The sequence below is a fragment of the Diabrotica virgifera genome, chromosome 4 (genome assembly GCF_917563875.1).
Source record: "Diabrotica virgifera virgifera chromosome 4, PGI_DIABVI_V3a".
NCBI classification, from domain to species: Eukaryota; Metazoa; Arthropoda; class Insecta; order Coleoptera; family Chrysomelidae; genus Diabrotica; species Diabrotica virgifera.
In genome coordinates, this window is record NC_065446.1 from 38,274,220 (window position 1) to 38,296,030 (window position 21,811).

A 21,811-nucleotide genomic window follows, 5' to 3' on the forward strand; every position below is an offset into this window, starting at 1 on the left:
CTTCAGCCTGGGCTGGAACACAGTTGTATATGTTGACCTAGGCTGTAAGAGTAATTATACTTACATGCCTGCCCAAAGACTCCTGATCCATTAACATGAGCAGTCTCAGAACCACCATATTAAGTCCCCATTAATATCATAAATGGGTATCATAAAGGAGTGGAAGATGTACAATAAGCCTGTAGTACGACCAGTTTACAATAGATGGCTTCCATAAAAAAGGGAAATAACGTTACAGCAAAGGATATAACAAAAATTTATATTTCTAAAACAGCATGAATACAAATATAAATTATTTAGTAAAATATTAAATAGAATTTAAGATAAAAAAATATTACAACAAAATTCCCTTTTAAACAAAAATATTTAATTAGTTTTCAATTACCTTATATATACGTTATAAAAATATATATTTCATCAAAATTGCTGCACTGTATTTGATAAATAATATGACATCATAATTACAGTAGGTACAATACTAATAAACAACTCAATATTTACTGATTAAATGCTCAAATTTTTTGGTTAGTTTATGTTAGAAGAACTGATTGGGAAAACTAGGTGTAATAGAGGAAGAACTACGTCAGTGGGGCATTCGTATGAAAACCTTGTAGTATTTGTCATAATCAGTATTTGACAATCATTTTATAGTTGACTGCATTTTTTGAATATCATGCAAATGCAGAACGGATAGAAACTTCAGTTCCCAAGAATAAGAGCTAAGAAAGGAAAATCAGAAGAATATTTTCGATGCAATTAACGATTTTCTCAAAATGTATGAGAATAGCATATACAGGGTGATTCTGTTTCTTTATTCGGTTATCAAACAATTAATTAAATAGTAATCAACATAAAATCTATAAATAAACTGTTAACCTAAAAATTTTTGCCAATTTCATAATTACAATTAAAAAAATGAATAAATAAAAGAATTTCGGTAAATTGGCATTTTATTCGCAGAACTACTGCTTGTTCCAACATTATGTTCGTGTACCTATATATATATATATATATATATATATATATATATATATATATATATATATATATATACGTTTCAGTAAGAATTGTCCATATATTAACTGAAGAAACCTTAGCACAAAATACGAAGATTTATTACGAAAATTCTTAATGAAATACGCTGTATATATGATATTATTTTATATTTATAACTTATCAAATACAGTACAAAATATACACTCAGATCCATTTTGACTCACAACATTTGAAAACATGTTCCACGTGGTAAATTATGTATTTCATAAATTCAATTTACAGTACATAACATATAAATACAATACCGTTGTATAGGACGTTATAAAAATATATATTTTCAAAATAAAGTATTTCTAATATTATTAAACTTATTAATAAATTAAAATGGACGATGGACAAACACAAACATCAAATAACAATATAGTTACATATTCGTTACTAAACGATACTAAACGTTACTAAACGGTCCGGTTTCACCAACAACAAATAAATCAATGAATTTATATTATGTTTCAATATAATTTTGATAATTTAAAGTAAAACTGGCGAATTCACTTTCTTAAAAATATTTATAGCCAGATTATCTTCCCAATTTATTCGAAGAGTAAGTATTTATTTCATAAATAACTAAAATAAGTCTTATGTGACGTTAGTAAAATGGAGAAATGTCAGTTTATTGGTCAAATAACTTTATTCATAGAATAAAATGCTATTTGTCGTTGGTGAAACCGGCCATAGAGATTTATTAACACATATATTTTCTGATTGACATGCCAAGAATTAAACCTAGAGGTGGCAACGTGTGGTTAAATTATTGTTTCTTAAGTTTATAAAAAATTTCACGTAAGGGGAGTATGGTTGTTTGAAATCAAGATTTCAAGCACATCATGAGAAACAAAAAATTCAAAAATATTTAATTAGCGTATGAGTTTCTCGAGGTAACGCTGTCCAGTTTTTAGTTTTAACGATTTTTGAGTTTTTGGCATCACTCAGAAATCAAAATATCGAAATTTTTTGTAAAAGGGGTGAAAATCAACACATTTTTATCAAAAAACTAGCATATATACAAACATAACCGATGTTCCTCTTACATACATACATAATCGATGTTCCTCTTATACCGGAAGGTGTCGAGGACAAAAAAATAAGCACAAAACAAAAAATATCTCGGCAGCGTTACCTCACGAAATGTCTAAAGAGAATCTATGCAAAATTTCAGGTAGATCGGTTAAGTTGTTTTTGAGTTACAATATCCACCGCCTTTGAAAAAAAAAGGCAGTTTTAAGAAAAACGCGTTTAAAGTTTTTACAACTTTATTTTCAATTTTTTTCCTGTCAAATCGTAAAGTGATTCACACCGGAATGTTTTTGAATCGCGGAGTAATTTACAAAAGTAAAGAGGAACAGCTGTTGAACGTTTTTCGCTACGCTCAAGCACACTGGCGCGCAGCTGCTGTATATTCAACATGCTTTATTTCCGGTAATTTTGATCTGATCAGTCTGAAATTTTCAAATATTCTATATGTTATGTACCTACTTTCATTTAGAATAATAAAAAATCAAAATTTTCAAACCATACCCCCCTCCTTCCCTTAAAGATTTGCGCACAAAAAGATTGACTGAGCCGACCGGCAACGGAACGCACCACGGCGATCAGAAATTATTAATTTTTCAATGATTAAGTTTTCAAATGAATCAGCGCGCACTTTACGGAAACGTAAGACATCGACTCACACCGAAAACTCAGAATCGAATATTTTCCGTGCAATAGAGTTTTTAAATGTATCCTGTTTCTTGAGATCAGTTTTTACACTATAAGAGTTCTTGATGGGTCCTGGTCATATATCGATTCTTGCTTCACAATAAACTTTGATTTTTCGGATAATTGTCTTCTTTTTCTGCCTTCTTGTATGTAGCCTTTAAAGCCTGTTTCTTCTTCAATATTAGCCGCCTAAATTGTTTAAGTTATCGCACCATCTTTTTCTTGGCCTGCCAATACTTCTTCGTCCATTTAGTGACTTATCTCGTGCTATTCGTACTATCCTATCCTCTGCCATTTTATTAATGTGTTCGTTCCACTCCTGTTTCCGTTTTGTCACCCATCCATTTATGTCTTCTACATTGCATGATCTTCTTATGTTTTCGCTTCTCTCCCTACCCAATAGACTTTTCCCTGATATTCGTCGGAGTATTTGCATCTCTCTTGTTTCTAGTAGTCGTCTCGTTTTAGATGTGTCAGGTCTTGTCTTCGCCGTGTATGTCAATATAGGTCTAATTGCTGTTTTATAGATTCTTGCTTTTGTGTTTGTGTCTTGTCTTAGGTGTTTGTTCTTCCAGATTGTGTTATAAAGAGATCCAGCCGCTTTACTTGCTTTTAAGCTTTGTTGTCGTACTTCCTCTTCAACATCTCCGTAACTGGTTATATATATTCCCAGATATCTAAACCTTGCTTCCTGCTTTATTATTTTCCCATGAATTTTGATTTTACATCGTAGTGGGTATTTAGATGTTGTCATACATTTGGTTTTTTCTGCTGATATTATCATATTGTATTTCATGGCTGTTGTATTGAAGATGTGTGTTAATCTTTGGAGATCGTCTTCTGTCTCGGCGATTATTGCGGCGTCGTCTGCATAACATAATATTTGGATTTCTTTATTCCCCATTCTGTAACCATGACCTTTACGTACTGCTTCTATTATTTCGTCCATTATTATATTAAAGAGCAGTGGGCTTAATGAGTCACCTTGTCTGACTCCGCTTTGTACTGGTATAAACTGCGTTAATTTTCCATTTATCTTTGCCTGTATTAGATTATGAAAATATATGTTTTCGATGGTTTGTATAATATTGATTGGTATGTTTCTTCTATACAGTAAATGTAAGACGTCTTCGACTTGGATGCGATCGAAAGCCTTTGTCAGGTCTATAAAACATAGATACGCTGGTTTATTGTACTCAATGGCCTTTTCTGTGATTTGTCTCAGTACAAATATGGCGTCTACGCAGGATCTTCCGGATCTGAATCCTTGTTATTCATCTGATAAAGTTGTTAGTTTATTGATTTTGTTGGTTAGGACTTTTGTAGTTAGCTTAAGTGCGGTGTTCAGTAAATTTATACCTCTATAATTGTTGGGGTCTTCTTTGTCTCCTTTCTTGAACATTGGTATCATTATGCTGTTTCTCCATGTGTCTGGTATCTTGCAGGGCAATATTAGTTTTCGGAGAATTGTGAGTTATAAAATCGAACAAACGATACCAGGATACCAACGTGCCTCCTAACTAGTGCAACAGCAGGAAAGAAGAGAATAGAAAGACCAAGGTCAAGATAGAAAGCGAAATGCAGGAAAATATCAGAAGATTAAAAGTGACCAACTGGGAAAGACAAGCAAGGAAGAGAAACTATTATTATAAAAGTTCTTGATATTTTTTATAATTCACGCTGAAGTATTGATAAACTTGTCTTGGTTATCGATTAAATCAAGAAAATAAAGTAGCAAACTTACTTTCAGTATTTCGCTTTTTACAATTTCATGCAACCTTTTATTGCGCTTCCTTGTAGTGTATTTTGTTGTACCTCTTCCTCTCACTACAAACTAATAATAAATTCTGGATCCATATTCTGGACCGCACAGCTAGAGCCCGGAATTACATACCGGGCTCTAGCTGCGAGTTTCGTTGCCGACCGGTTCAATCAAGTGCGCGCGTACCTTAAATAGTAAAAAATTGTATTCATTATTTATTCAGCACCAAAACATGTTTTTGTTTCTGTAATAATTAGGAGAACTAAATAACAGTCTCGTATTACTTCTGTTTCACATACACATTTGTGTGTATAAATAGAATCGCGCATCTCCTATGGTAATAGTGATGCTGAGTTAAATCGAACAACAAATTCTTAAGAGATTGGCACAACTTAACAAGATTTTTTTAAATAAGATTTGAACATGACATGATTTAAGTATAAAAACTGGGTTCAAATTTAATAACACAATTACTATACCAATCCTTGCTCTAATCTGTTCCTCTTGATCTTATTTATTATGTGACCAACAAGAAAGGTACTGAATTTAAAAGACCCTTTTTAATTTTTTTTTGTCAGAGATCAGTTATGTATGCTTAATTATTATAAAGTAGCAAAAGTGTAGTTTTCTTCTATATTAATTTGTTCCTAAGTACCTATGATAATTATATTCAATAAGATTTTGACATATTCTATAATATTGTTGAACATTATTATACCGCTGGTATAAAAGCGAAGATTTCTTATAGATACACATACCACAGAAGAAGTTTAAACGGCAGGAATGATAACACAACCATAAAAAATTAAAAATAGAAACCTAGAAAAAGCATGCGGATGGTCAACAAGAATATAAACACACACTCATCAAAATAATATCAAATGTTACAAGCATGAAGTTAGCTATCTATTTAAGTGGCAGAAGAAATTCCCAGTACCTAATAATTTCTAAAATGAATAGATAAATTCAGGTACAGAAATCTGATGAATACCTTACTGAAACTAGTTCTAAAATTATATACCTCAAAAGATATATAAAAAAAATGTGGCACTAAAATAACAAAATATGCAAAATGGATTTAGAAAAATGCAATAAGTAAAATAAAATGGAATGCGTAAAATTTTTTCTAGTAGAATCAGTGTACTACTGTACCAGTCCATAAGGCTTTTAAAGGGCAAGACACCAGAAATTTATAAGTATGGGAGTAGAAATTTATCTCTTAATACAACTAGATAACACCATTGATATAATTAAATAAAGGAGTTGTACTATAAAAAAATGAAATATATGGCCATAATAACTACTAAAGTAAAAGATTAAAACGTTGAAATAACCAAACCCAAGTGCATATATGTTATATAGAGCGTTAATTTTAGGATTAGGCATAAAGTACATACACAAGTTAGCATGCATATTACTATTTTAAAAATTATTTTCTAATCTTCTTCTTTAAGTACCGTGCCCAAATTTTAGACGTGGGCAGCTTCTATGACAATTTGCCGATATCGTTCTCGATCTTGTGCGGCATGTAATAGTTGATCTGCTGATAGGCCAGTCCATTGACGAAGGTTTCGGAGCCTTCGGAAGTATTTATTTTCTAATAATGATGTTAAATATGTTCAGAGTTTAGGGAAATAATTAAAATAGTAATATTGACAATTATCGAAAGTACTCAATATTAAAGAACAATACATTTTTAATAATACGTTCACTAATAAATAAAATAACTTAGAAGAAGGAGACGGAACCTAAGTAGATTACATCTGGATGCCCGCTCTGTATGGAGAAACTGTCACAGAATGAGGTCAAATATTTACGAATAACACACAAAATTTAAGCGGGTGACATGGAATGGAACAATTTGTAAGTATGCTGCTCAAGATACAGATCAATGGAAAGAGTTAGGAGAGGTATATGTCCAAAAATGGATGATAGAAAGCAAAGAAGAATGCAATTGAATTATTTCATCGAATGAAACCCAGCTACAATATTTACTAATTGTCAAAGTATCAGCTGTCGAATCACAAATGTGAATCCTGAAAGTGGGGATTCAGAGTTGTCAGTACCTATGCCTAATAGGGAACTTGCACATTTTTTTTGATTACATAATAATGTTCAGTTTTGTATAAAAATGAGATTTACAAAATTTCACGCTTCAAAAACTCATAATAACTTAGAAGTACAAATTTAAAGTCTTCTTTAGCTTAAAATAGTTCAAACGACCCGTGACGTCACAGAGCTTAGCTATGTGGTTCTGTTTATGGTTATATTTACGTATATTCTTCTTCTATTTCTTTAGTTTATTGGCCTCCACCTACTTGGGTATTTTTTCAGCACGTCGTCGGGGAATAAAGGAAAAATATTTATATTCTAATGACATTTATCGTATGTCGTTGTAATAATATATACCAGTTTGTTGAGATTGGAGTTTGATACAGTTTTTGAAGAAAAGGAAAGAAGGTTTACTATTGAAAATAAAACCATTTTGTAAAAGTACAAATTTTCTATGAATAGTTCAAACGATCAAAAACACTTTTAACGTCACATAACCGTATTTTTTACTGACGTTTATAATGTCTAATTTAAAATTAAATATACAATTGGTGTAGAATGTAAACATACAACCCTGTGACGTCACGACGCGTTTTGGGGTGGCTGGTATAAGGCTGGTTTGAATTTTTAGTCGTCTTTAGGGGCCAAACGAAAGACAAACAAAACTTTTTTATCTTTGATACAGGTTCTAAATTATGTTCTGTTGTGATTGATACCGTTTTTTTCGAATTTAAAATTTTATGCAAGTTCCCTATTTAAAAATTAACACACTTGTATATTATATATTATGTATATATAGTGATAAGCGCGCTAATAACCGGCAAAATAAAGCAAAAGATGGAAAACATAATACATCGTGGAATAAAAAGAGATGAAACTAGTACAGGTGAAATTTATCGATATAAACGTATAAATTAACATTACATTACGTAGTTTCCCACCTTTAGGCGTCTGTGAGGAGTATTTATAAAATTTTCCTGTCACAGTGACAGTTGTCATACTCCTCCGACACGTCTAAAGGTGGGAAACTATGTAATGTAATGTTAATTTATACGTTTATATATCGATAATTTCCACCTCTAATAGTTTCATCTCTTTTTACTTCGCAATGTATTATGTTTTCCATCTTTACATGATGATATCCCAGTATGAAAGTGAAACTTCACCTAATTGAGTGCATGGGAGTTAGGAGAAAAATTTATACAAAAAAATATAAATTCACCAAACTGATCTAAATGGTAAATCAGAAAATTAGTTATTCAAGAAAATAAAAAATGCTGGGAAGAATTCATAGGAATGAAAGAATTTTGTGGCCAAAAATTGAAATCTGTCAAGTATAGTATTTAATAGCTATTATGTAATTTAATATTTTATAAAAAAAATGGACACTTAGAGCATAAGTTGGTCTAAATTTAATGTAAATAATATAAATTGTTTTTTAATTATTATCAAAAATGTTGAAAGAAAATTCAAAAATTAATTGTACTAGACTTTCATTTCTTAGATTAATATTGAAGAATTGCCGAACTGTAAGGAAATAGTATATGTGAAGCCACTGAAGGGAATGTAATCAAATATGATGAAGATAGTAAATGCACAGCTAAAATGACTGCTTTAGAAATTGATTCTTTGAATCAAAGTTCAAATGATTTTCAGCCTTCAATAACATGAAAAATAAAGTTTTATTTAAAATTAAATTCTTGATCTACTTGAGCCTCCTGTTTTAATGTCAAATAGTTTTCGAACAAAGTAAATTTGAATACATGTTGTTGCGAAAATGACAATAATTTGAATAATTGACCACCTTATTACATATGAATTGTTATCCTTTAGTAAATTAAAGTCCCAAGCTTCCCGTGCTCTTGAATGATGTTGATATTGGAGCATGTTGTTGATATTCATTTCAACTTGGACAATAGTTGAGGTGAAATTCTCCATATTCATGTTAAGAGATTCTATTTCTTTTGTGTATGATTCCCATAAATCATACCGCACCACTGTCATGTAAATGTTAACCAATTTTCCTGCAAATCTTGAAAATTGATTATCAATACATACTGAGTAATAGCCTCCTACTGACTGCTGATCTTGATATTCACTACTTGCTTGCCATTGGTATGGATGAACTATTTGTCCATTAGGATGTCTAACTAAAAATAAAACAAATGTTTCAACTATTTCATTATAATACAGAAAATAGCTAGGTTATCACAAAAAATATAAATCAATACCATTGATTTGGTAGGAAAAAAGTGATACAGTAGGCTATACTGTTAGGTCTTGAGCCCACACTTAAAAAAAATGTACTACCTCCCTCATGAGACTTTTATTCAGTAATCCATGTCGAGTTGGACAACCTTTCTGATACGGAAAATTTTTTGGGAGGGAGCGTTTCGTAAATATAGAGGCTCCTAAACTTTGTGCGTATGACAACTGGAGCACCCTTAACAATTTGTTTTGCAATATTACCAGTTAATAATTGTACATATTTTTATCAAACAATCCTGCAAAATTCTGCTGAGGGTAGTGATGTAAGAAACGAGAATATTCTCGGCGAGAATTTTCTATATTTACAAAAACCGAAATAAAAATAAAAACTAGATATGGGTCAAATTATTATAATTTAAAAAAAATGTATATTGTTTTTGAAAATTCACCTAGTATATTTTTTGCATTTCAAACATTATTATTCTTAAATCCCAAACACCTACTTGCCGCTACACTCATGAAATGCTTTTTCACTTTGGTCGGCCGGGGAATCACGAGATTTTTGATAAAATCCCCGAAAATCGAAGAAGCCGGGGCTGGGGAATCCCATGAACCACTAGCTAGGGTGTTTACAGCAATGGCGTTTATTTAAGCAGAGAAGAACAAATTGAGGGAACTGAGTTTATAGATAATTTAGCAACTTTAAAATATGGTGATGACTTGGCGAAATAATGGCAGATTTGGCAGTTTATTGGTCCAAGGAGGGATTTTTTTGGAAAACTATACGATGTAAAATCAATTGAAAAACTAGACCCAATCATATGATGAACAGGTACATGTTTCGGAACAAAATTAACTAAAATAGCAGTTGATATATTAAGCATGCCTTCATCCAGTGCAGCGACTGAAGTTTCAGTACTTATGTTTTTATCCACTCCTCTAAAAGAAACCAGTTTACTGCTGAACGGGCTGGTAAGGTAACTTTTATTGCTCACAATTTAAAATTGTTAGACGTAGACCAATCCATGACTGAGCTGGCCACTCGTGAAAAACAAAATCCCACAACTAATCAGTACATTGCAATGCAGATTATAGATGACCAGGATGAGCTAATGATAGAAACAGATTCTGAATCTGAGGCCTCATCTTTTTCAGATTAGATCACCACATCCATTATTTGCTGTTAAGAAGAATAAAATTTTTTTATCAAATAAATTTTGCGTTTTCTGTGTTTTTGTATTTTTATATAATATAAAGAACACTGTTGTTTTGTCTCATATAATTTCATGATTTTAATATCCTATTTCATCTTTAACAAAATCTCTAAGCGCGTCATAGGGTTCATTCTCAGAAAATTCTCCATATCGAGAATATTCTCGGGAATATTCTCGAGAATATTCTCCGATTTTTCATTCTCGAGAATTTTCCAACACTAACTGAGAGGGTATAAATTTCATGACTCTCTCCGCACAGAACAACTGCTTCTGTAAGTACCATCTCCGTGCCGACGGTTGGCCATCATCATTGCTATTCTAACTTTTCACACTACAGCCTTAAAGAGTTCAGTTGAGCTACATCCAAACCATTCTCTGAGATTTCTCAGTCAGGACATTTTTCTTCTACCTATGCTCAGGGCCGGTTCTAGGGTTTTGAGCGCCCCGGGCAAAATAAAATTTGGCGCCCTTTCATACAAGAATATACCTACAAATTTACGGCGAATATAAAAAATAGAAGAAAAGGCAAGAAAATCAAAATTTCTCTATAAACAGCTCTGTGAAAATATTTATTTATTTAAAAAATAGTACAATAGTTATTATTTATAACTGATCCAGATCCAACATATGACATAGCATAAGGAAGTTCAAACGACGAAGGAGCTAGATAAAAGATTCCCTAGAAGATCCCTAGAAGGATAAATGCACATTGTCAACAAGCAGAAAAAAATGTTAATAATGTTGTACAATACCAAAAAGATGTTGATTGTGCGCAAGATATAGCTGCATCCCCAATGACTAAATTGAGGGAGTGGCATCCATATGGCATAAAAAAAAGCAGGACGATAGTATTTGCAAACACGAGCTTGTACACCTATATTTTATCCATTCATAGAGCCACTATCATATCCTTGGCCTTACAATCATCTAAATCTAAATTCAATTAAAATCATTCATTAATTTTTTATTTATCTTATATAATGAGTAGGACTATGATTCGATACTCAGAACCAAACTATGGAAAGCAATGGATGACATCGAAGTTCCACGAATATTAATAAGAGTAATAAAAGTAGCTATCAAAATGGATAATAGAATATGCAGTCCCTTTAATTCAATACAGTGAAAACTGCTAAATCTTTAGTAATATCATAGCCACCTTTACTTAACAAGCCATGAAGTTGAAATTTGGCAACATCTATTGGTAGACCGATTAATTCTGACAGTTCTAATTTGTTTTTAAATAATTTTCACTGTATTTACAAAGAAACTGAAATATTTTACAATATTTCGTGCTCTAAATTATAAAGAACATTTAAAGGTATGTTATTAAGATGATTTTAGTTCAATATAATATATTTTTATATAAACATGCGTGCATATAGAAATCCGTCCACTTAAAAATTTTGTCATTTTTAATGTCTTATATTTCCTAAATCTGTTGGCAGATTTAAGTGATTTTTTAATATGTTATAGCCTAATTCTTTTACAATACCGCTGTAATAATATTGTTGCTAACCAGTTAAATTTTTATGGTGTACCGGGCATTTATAAAATACTGAAATTAAAACCCAACTATAGACTCCGGTTTTCTTAACATTCTGTTTTTTTGATTAATTCGCTTATGTTTAACAACTAGATTTGTTCTTTATCAATTGAGGGTGTTTCTAAATAAGTGCGACAAACTTTAAGTGGAAAGGAACAAAATGTAAAATTTTGACGCCTTTATTTTAAATGTAATAATTTTTTTCGAATCCTGAGAAAACTAATAAGTATTTTTGAAAAATTTAAACGCAGAATGAAAGATTACTTTATTGCCGAGGGCAGAAAGTCCCTTAGAATGAATAAAATGTTTTTTTTAATGACATATTTGAAACTAAAAATTACATTAAATTTTCTTAATTTTTCACCCCTGTAACTTATTAACATAAACACAGAAGTTTTCAGGGACTTTCGGCCGTCGGTCCTAACGTAATCTTTCATTCTGCGTTTAAATTTTTCAAAAATACTTATTAGTTTTCTTAGGATTCGAAAAAAATGAATCCCGTTTATATTCTTGTTATTGCTTTTTTTTGTATAATAAACGTTACTTACAAGGAATTACTTTTAATATTATTTTGTACAAACTTCTAATTAATAATATTTTCTTATTAGACTCAAAAAATACTATAAATTTTACCAGAATTTGTACTTTAAAATCGTAGTTTCGAAAGCGGTAGTCCGAAAGTCGGACTACGGACGTCATCAATTGCGACGTTGCCTTTTTCTCTTCATGGCTTGTAAAGTAAAGGTGGCTATGGTAATATGCAGGGTATTTCTAAATAAGTGCGACAAAGTTTAAGGGCTACATGAAAAAATAATGACAGTTTCCATAAACGTATGTCCGCAAATGCTTCGTTTCCGAGATAGGAGGTGTTGAAATTTTTCTTACAAACTGACTATTTATTTAGTGCTCTAAAACCGGTTGAGATATGCAAATGAAATTTAATGGGTTTTAAGAGATAATTATTGAGCATTTTTTGACATAAAATTAAGAATTTTATATCTACCGTTTGGCGCGAATACGGGTAATGGTCTGAAATTAAAAAAAGTACGCCACTGAGATATTTCAAATAAAATATCATTTTGGAATTCTTTGTTTAATTTGTGATACAAAAATTGATCTTTCCTTTTTTTCATGCAACGCGCCGTATTTATGCAAAAAATAAAACATCTTAACTTACAAAGTATTCGAAATAAGTTTCTATAATATATTCATATGAAAAAGAACTTGTCATTTCTAATTCGTTTATACCCAGTTTATTGGCAGAAACAGTTGTCAAAAGAAGAAATAAATCACTTTTAAATGAAAGAATAGGTAAATTTATTTACTAACACGGATGAGAATAATAATTTTAAAAAATCACTTATGTTCAAAATTCTGTTTACCTCCTGACAATGTACAATTTAATATTATCTTTCCTACCATAAATTTTATATATTTTTTTACGTCGATACCTACTTACCGAAATTTATATAACGTAAAAATAAAAAAAAACTAATTAATACCACAATACCACAAATTCTCAATATCTAACAAATCTTTGTTTTATTTCACTTTAATTATTACACACCCACGGGCACACACCAGTCTTGTTAACGGAAGTTTACAGAACAGAAAGACAAAATTATTTAACTTTAACCATTGAGCATCTCTGACATATACAAGCGCCAGTATTATAATATCCCTGACTATTCATAAATTTGATCTTTGTAAATTTTTTTTGTATGTATTTACATTGTTACCATAAATGATAGGTACGTGACAAAAATGTCCTTTTAAAAACTGAACAAACTTTTTAGATCGTAAAAAACATTTTTAGTCTGCATTAATATTGTATGGGCGATAAAAATTCTAAGGTTGCATTACATTGATTAGAAAATTTTTGTTTTTGTCTATTATTCTTTTTTTGAGTTATTGATTCTGATTATAGCTAGCAATAGTTTTCTTATTATTAAAATTATTATTCAATCATGTCTTAGGAATAATGCTCAAAGTTATAAAAAAGAATGTGTGTGTACTTTTGTACGCACGTAAGAAGTTATACTCCTACTACATATTATGTGATTTTTAAGACAATACCAAAAATTTAAAAAAATTAAAGAATAAAACGCACACAAACACATTGAAAAATGCCACAAAGAAAAAATTATTTCTGAACGATAATAATTCTTGGCAAAAATTTTAAATACGCATTCTCTGAAAAAAAAAATTATATAACAAATATACTTACAATCATAAAATGGAAAAAAAAATAAAAAAAATAAAAACTTGCATCGGGAATCGAACCCGTGAACTTCATGCCGCTTTGATTCGTAATCGAAGCCTAGACTCACTCGTCCAATCCCACATTATTTCTCATGTGGAAAAATAGGGTAACTGAACGTTTTACTGTTTGACAGTTGTTTTAAATATATATGTAATTAAATTATGTAGTTTAAATTTTGTGGAAGAAAATATTAAATAACAAAACAGTAAGAAAACAATATATTAGATGAAAATTGGTAGAACTTTTGTTGGTAATCAAATTAAATATGTAAATCAAAGCATTACATACCTACTAGATAAATAAATCTACGCCAAAATATCATAATTTAAAAATAAAAATCGGACCTAATTTGGGATTTCTCTCTAAAATCCCCATTCTTGAGAAAATAAATGTATGTATTCCAACCTAATCCAAATGTTTAATTACAATATGATTATAATAAAAACTACTTTCCAAATTAGAATGAGATTTCCTTGTCCAAAATAGTCCAAAAGTCCAAAAATATAGGTATATGAAAACTATTTAAAAAGGCAGTATAACTATTAACTAACTTTGTTTCTTTTCACACAAATTTCAAAACGCAACAACCATAAATAATCAAACTACACTAGGTTCGCTTTCAAGATGCAGTAGAAAATAAACAAACCAAGACACGTTAAATGCTACTAGGAGCACTTCCGAATCATAATTTACAATGTATAAACTTTGGAAATCATGATTTGGAATGTACAATGTATATACATTGTAAATTATGATCCGGTTGTGCTCCTAGTGGCATTTAACGTGTCTTGGTTTGTTTATTTCTATTTCTACTGCATCTTGAAAGCGAACCTAGTGTACAGCTGTGCCACAGCCGCCATTTGGAATAATTTTTGACATGTCATTTGAACATCCAATCAGAACAAAGTTATAATGTGCATGCGCCGGGCTGATAGGTTTTAACATATAAAAATTCACCCTCTATCGCCGATAAAGAAGTATAACTTCAAAAAAATAATGTAAAAAATATTTTATTTTTATATCAGCATCCCTCAAAATTTTTCGCCCCTCAAAATTCGGCGCCCCGGGCGGTTGCCCGGCTCGCCCGCCCCTTTATCCGGAGCTGCCTATGCTGCACCTTCCTTGAAGCTTTCCCTGCATTATTAATTTTCTTCTTCTTCTTCTACGTCACTACAGCCCAAATTGAGCCTTGGCCTCCTTTATTTTTCGCCTCCACCCTTGCTTGTCTGATTATTAATTTTAGGAGTTCATATCTGTCACCACATGTTATATAACCCAAGTATTGCAGTTTTCTTATTTTGATGGAATCCAGTATCTCCCTGCTGTCCTTTATTCCTCTTAGTACTTCTTCATTGGTTATTCTCTCTGTCCAGGATATTCTCAACATTCTTTGATATGTCTACATTTCAAATGCTTCCAATCTATTGAGACATTGTTTATTAAGAATTCATGTCTCCACATCATACAAAAGATCAGAAAATCATAACATTTTAGTACTCGTTTTCTAAGATTTAGACAAATCCGGACAAATAATCCCCACAAAAAATCCCGGACAAATAATCCCCACAGATTTTTTGGACAAAATATCCCCACAAAAAAATCCCGGGCAAAAAATCGCCAAGAAATTTTTGCCGCCGAATAGTCCTTCTAAAAGTTTTTCCGTGAATGCAATCGATGCAAATGTTTTTCAGCCTTAGTGCATGAGAGCAGATATATCAGTATAAGATTTTGTATGTATCAAAACTCATGATAATGTAACCTCAATCCTAGAAACACGAGGAATCAGCAAAGAACAAGCAAGAAACCAAGCAAAGAATAAGAAGCAATGGAGAAAAGTTGTGCATGCAACTAACTAAAGACATTACACCCGACACCTTAGGGTAAATGGGTTTAGGATTATATATATATATATATATATATATATATATATATATATATATATATATATATATATATATATATGAAAAAACAAAAGATGTAGATCTTTGAAACACACTCAGTGATCAAAAGATCCACAGGTACTGGTTTGGACGACCACTCGTACGAAAACAAACAAATGCAATAGAGAATGCGGAAAAATCCCCTTACGAACAATTCACACATCCACTACGTCGGGCTGGGAAAAATTTTTTGAATAGAATCGAAGATCCAAACACCAGCTCTTAGAAATGTGTTTCGCCCTCTTCAACCTCTATGGGCTCATCGGTGAAGATGAGAGGTTGAATATCTTCAGACACATTCCAATCAAAAAACAACATTCGAGACCTAGACATAGCAGGAACGTAAATCTACGCCCAACCTGACAATGCCATTCTCATGTTTTAATTCCCTAATTACTTTAGAGAAAGTAAGATAATGTTTATGAAAAAACAAAAGATGTAGATCTTTGAAACACACTCAGTGATCAAAAGATCCACAGGTACTGGTTTGGACGACCACTCGTACGAAAACAAACAAATGCAATAGAGAATGCGGAAAAATCCCCTTACGAACAATTCACACATCCACTAAGTCGGGCTGGGAAAAATTTTTTGAATAGAATCGAAGATCCAAACACCAGCTCTTAGAAATGTGTTTCGCCCTCTTCAACCTCTATGGGCTCATCGGTGAAGATGAGAGGTTGAATATCTTCAGACACATTCCAATCAATGTTGTTTTTTGATTGGAATGTGTCTGAAGATATTCAACCTCTCATCTTCACCGATGAGCCCATAGAGGTTGAAGAGGGCGAAACACATTTCTAAGAGCTGGTGTTTGGATCTTCGATTCTATTCAAAAAATTTTTCCCAGCCTGACGTAGTGGATGTGTGAATTGTTCGTAAGGGGATTTTTCCGCATTCTCTATTGCATTTGTTTGTTTTCGTACGAGTGGTCGTCCAAACCAGTACCTGTGGATCTTTTGATCACTGAGTGTGTTTCAAAGATCTACATCTTTTGTTTTTTCATAAACATTATCTTACTTTCTCTAAAGTAATTAGGGAATTAAAACTTGAGAATGGCATTGTCAGGTTGGGCGTAGATTTACGTTCCTGCTATGTCTAGGTCTCGAACGTTGTTTTTTGATTGGAATGTGTCTGAAGATATTCAACCTCTCATCTTCACCGATGAGCCCATAGAGGTTGAAGAGGGCGAAACACATTTCTAAGAGCTGGTGTTTGGATCTTCGATTCTATTCAAAAAATTTTTCCCAGCCCGACGTAGTGGATGTGTGAATTGTTCGTAAGGGGATTTTTCCGCATTCTCTATTGCATTTGTTTATATATATATATATATATATATATATATATATATATATATATATATATATATATATATATATATATATATATATATATATATATATATATACATATATATATATATATATACAAAACAAGGCTGAAATATTGGGGTAGCAGCAATCTCAAAGAAAACTCTTTATAATAGTTCCAAGCTTTCGAAAATGTTTATTTTCATCATCAGGGAAACTACAATCATAAATAGACAGTATTTAACAAATAGGCTAACTGAAATCAATAATAATTGCTATCTTTGTGTTACCAAAAATCCAGAACACCATAGTTTCCTCTCACTAAACCAGGTGTCGAGGATCCCCAAAAACACAAAAACAACAAAAAATTGTTCTGAGAAATGCAGAGTCAATACTTTCACTAAAAACAATTTTTTGTTGTTTTTGTGTTTTTGGGGATCCTCGACACCTGGTTTAGTGAGAGGAAACTATGGTGTTCTGGATTTTTGGTAACACAAAGATAGCAATTATTATTGATTTCAGTTAGCCTATTTGTTAAATACTGTCTATTTATGATTGTAGTTTCCCTGATGATGAAAATAAACATTTTCGAAAGCTTGGAACTATTATAAAGAGTTTTCTTTGAGATTGCTGCTACCCCAATATTTCAGCCTTGTTTCCTAACTGTTCAGCAAATATTATATACCTGTTATTATATATATATATATATATATATATATATATATATATATATATATATATATATATATATATATATATATCAAAACAATTGAAATTTCCACTAATTTCAATGCCAATGCCAGAACCACGCATCGCGAGGAAAGTTATACAAAGCTTTTTGATTATTTTAACTTTTTGATGCTTTTAGGAACAAATTTATGGGCAATACTATTCTTTATCCGGTTTTTAAAAAACGTAGGTAATTGAGGATATGTGTGCATCCATAAAAATTTATCCAAAAATCAAACCAAAAAGGTACAGGTTATCATCACGAATAGGTAATGTTTTAAACAGAGTTGTTCAAAGCAAGGTGAGCAAAAGATTCAAGCGAATAATTACAATATGATTTCCACAGCCAAAAAACTCAACCATTGCAATTCGAAATTTGGTAATCGAAATTAAAATGCATGCTTAATTTTAATTGCTAATCATTATTTTCGTGCCCAAAACAGGTTTCATGGTGATTGCTATAACTATCATGCACTGAGGTTGAAAAACGTTTGCGTCAATTGCATTCACGGAAAATCTTTATGCCCGGTTGCACCAACAGATCTTAAGCTTAAGTCGAGAATATCATAAGAATTAATATAATGTAATTATAATATATTACAATAAGAATACCATAATATAATAATAAATATAATTGATAAGGTAAGAATCTAAAATTATGGTGCAACGTAAGTGATACTCAAGGAGGCCCTACCTATAAGTAGAGCTTAGCTAAGCTGGAGCTTAAGATCTGTTGGTGCAACCAGGCATTAAAGAACTATTCGGCAACAAATATTTCTTGGGGATTTTTTGTCCGGGATTTTTTGTAGGGATATTTTGTCCAAAAAAATTTGTGAGGATTATTTGTCCGGGATATTTGGTGGGGATTTTTTGTCCGGAGATTATTTGTCCGGTGATTATTTGTAGGGATTATTTGTGGGGATTTTTTGTCTGGGGATTTTTTGTCCGGGGATAATTTGTGGGGATTTTTTGTCCGGGATTATTTGTCCTAGCTTCGATTTAGGTCGGGGTCTCTGCTACATAATATTTGTTTCATACTATTGAATGCCTTTTCTATTCTAATTCTGATTTCTTTAGTATAATCGTTTGTTTCATTAATGTTTGTCCCTAAATAGTTATAATTCTAAATTTGTTCTATCATCTTATTATTTAACAGTAGATTGATGTTTCCGCACAACAGTGGAGTCATAAATGATGATTTCTTTTACAGGATTGGCTGATAAAAATACTAACAATTTACTGGTAATATTGTCCTGCAAATTTTTAATGGTACTCCAGTTGTTGGACGTACCAAACTTTAAAAACCTCTATATTTATGAAACGCCTACCTCCCAAAAATTGTCTGTATTAGATAGTCCGACTCGACATGAATAACTGAATAAAAAAAAAGTCTCAAGAGGGAGGAAATATTTTTTTAAGTGTGGACCCAAGGTCTATGTAGACTCGCACAAAGCTTCATACAGTAAAACCTCGATATAACGGACGGATGTCCATTAAAGCCGAAAGTCTGTTGTATAAAAATAGATTTAAAATCAATAAACTTTAATTAAATTTTTTTTTTTATGTAGGTACTGTATTTAGACAGTGTACAAATCTCTAAGTTAAAAAAAGTAATAAAGTTTTGTTTGCTATTTTTTTTCTGTATCTAAAAACTTTCTGCAATATATTCATTTAGTTGACAAAATTATTCACTGATTCATAGGTTGAATAAGCAATGTATTTTTTGGCAAAACATATTAAAGTTGCCATTTTCTGGATTTAGAATACTTTCAGAATATTAGGGGAATCAGCAGGAACTTTGTCTAAAATCAATAAACATTTCACCTCTTTAGGCGGTATTACCAGTTTCTTCTCTTGAAATTTTCTCACTGCAGGTACAAATCCTTTAAGAACCAATTTTTGAAAATATCTCTGGTGAGCCATGCCCTATTAGAGCTATAATATGTAACAGGCAGATTATGCCTTTTGATGATTATATCTTTGACAACACTAGGTTTACGACATTTACCAACAATTATAGCAGTCAATCCATGCGATGCATCAGCGTTAGCACAAAGCAGTGCCGAGATCCTGTCCTTGTTGTTTTTCCTTCTAGAATTCGATTTTTCATATTTTTTTGCATTCAATTTTTTTTACATTTGATCTGATTTTTTTTCTGTTAAGTATATCCAAAGTCTGTTCTATCGAGGTTTTACTGTACTATGTTTTTTGTATTTTAAAATTTTAAATATTTTTAAAATTGAATACTTAAAGTAATTTTATTATTTATTTATTATTTTCCCATTTTTTTTAAATCACCAACTTACAAAGTTTATTTATTTATTTTAACAACTTTTTTTAAACAAAAATTAACAAATATACAAAATTACTCTGATTCATTCATGTTATCATATATTATGTTGGTTATGATTGGATTTTGATAACTAAAATATAAAACGTACAACTGAGATTAGATATTTTTAATATGTCTGGCAGATGTTACAGCATCTCGAGATTTTTTTCTAAATTATCTCAGCTACATTTCTTAATTGAAATATTTTTTCTAAGCCATATAGATTATTGGTAAATTGATGACGATGCAGTCTACCTGTGCATATAGCTCTGTTATAGTGTACGATATAATCTGAAAATTCCTGAAGGATTTGTGTAAAATAATGAAATACAAGAAAACTCTTGAACAAAAAAATATTTATTTGCAAGTAATAAGTAAAAATTTGGAGGAAAATAAATATAAAATGAAAGGGAACTAATAATTTACAAAAAAATGCACCCTAACTATTTACAAAAAAAACTTATATGTAGGTAACTTAATTATTTACAAAACGATACAGCCTAATTATTATTAAAGAAAAAGCCCTTCTGAAAAAAGATTATGGTATTGTTTAGAAGCACAGGTAGACCACAAGCTATAGCAGAAATACTGTGGTAGACTGCATACTATGGTAATACCAGATAGAAGATAAACACAAAGGTATCTTATTTTGATCTTATTTGAATGGTGAATAAACTAGTAATAGCATGGATCAGTAGCCATTGTTTTCATTTCATTCAAAGTTTTTTAATGCAATTGCCACACTAAGGGCAGGTACTTTCTCTCCCGATTAAACCCCGGTTAGAGGAATTTTGTCATGCCATTTACAAAAAATGCACCCCAACTATTTACAAAAAAAACTTATATGTAAGTAACTTAATTATTTTGTTTATTTTAATATTAATTTGTATGCAAAATTCCTCTAACCGGGGTTTAATCGGGACAGAAAGTACCGGCCCTATATAAATTGGTTTGAACATAGCATGTAGCAGTTAAATACAAAATACTTCTTTTCAGAAATACTTCTTTTCAGAATGATAACAACCTTTCTTGTATTATTATTCACGAACCATTACAATTTCTAGACTTGAATCTAATTTAGTATGTTAAGATATACAAAACATGTGATATTAAACATAATATGGTCATGTTTTTAAATTAAGGCCAATTTGATCATTCTTGGTACTCACCTGCAAACCCTGCCATACCATCTCCTCCTCTAACAACCTGAAAACTCACATAGAAGGTAGCTCCTGGGTTAACATATTGAAAGTAACAATCTTCCTTTCCAGGATTTATATAAACTTTATAATCCATAGCAACTGCTGGTAGGTTTTCATACCACGGTGGTGTAACTTGTTGGACTGAATATTGGAGGAAACACAAGACCACAAAAGATATTTCTAAAAGTAACGTGGCACTAAGACCCATTTTTAAATTTTGACTGAATTAGATTGTGGATTGTGGGTTAGGATAAGCTGGATAAGTTTACTTTCACTTTCATAATATAAATAAAATATTTTGATTTTATAAAAAGTCTTGGTGTGTTCTGACTGTTGTTATTATTAATTTAATATTCTGTAGCTGTAAATTATTTATTATTTGCTGTTGTATATTTATTACACTTTTTAAAATTTAAAAGACGTGTCAGTAAACAATAAACCATTTAACCGTAAATGTGAAGGCCACTTCTTTTTTTTAGGTCGCAGAATATATAAA

At 31.2% G+C, this 21,811-nt stretch overlaps 1 protein-coding gene across 1 annotated transcript; it reads right to left on the reverse strand.

The window, feature by feature from the left end:
• Positions 1–245: 245 nt before the first annotated feature.
• On the reverse strand, positions 246–21,743 carry LOC114324938 (transmembrane emp24 domain-containing protein 6). Its single transcript, XM_028272859.2, has 2 exons — positions 21,283–21,743; positions 246–8,721 (listed from the first exon to the last, which is right to left on the reverse strand). Exons 1-2 carry the CDS (start codon positions 21,521–21,523, stop codon positions 8,264–8,266), a joined length of 699 nt encoding a protein of 232 aa, XP_028128660.1. The 5' UTR covers positions 21,524–21,743; the 3' UTR covers positions 246–8,263.
• Positions 21,744–21,811: the final 68 nt, after the last annotated feature.

Bases quoted from the DNA above. Each gene is read 5' to 3' on its own strand.
- LOC114324938 (XM_028272859.2), bottom strand. From the start codon at position 21,523: ATGGGTCTTAGTGCCACGTTACTTTTAGAAATATCTTTTGTGGTCTTG. The intron at 8,722-21,282 runs GTGAGTACCAAG...TTTTATTTTTAG, and splicing joins TGGTATGGCAGGGTTTGCAG to TTAGACATCCTAATGGACAA.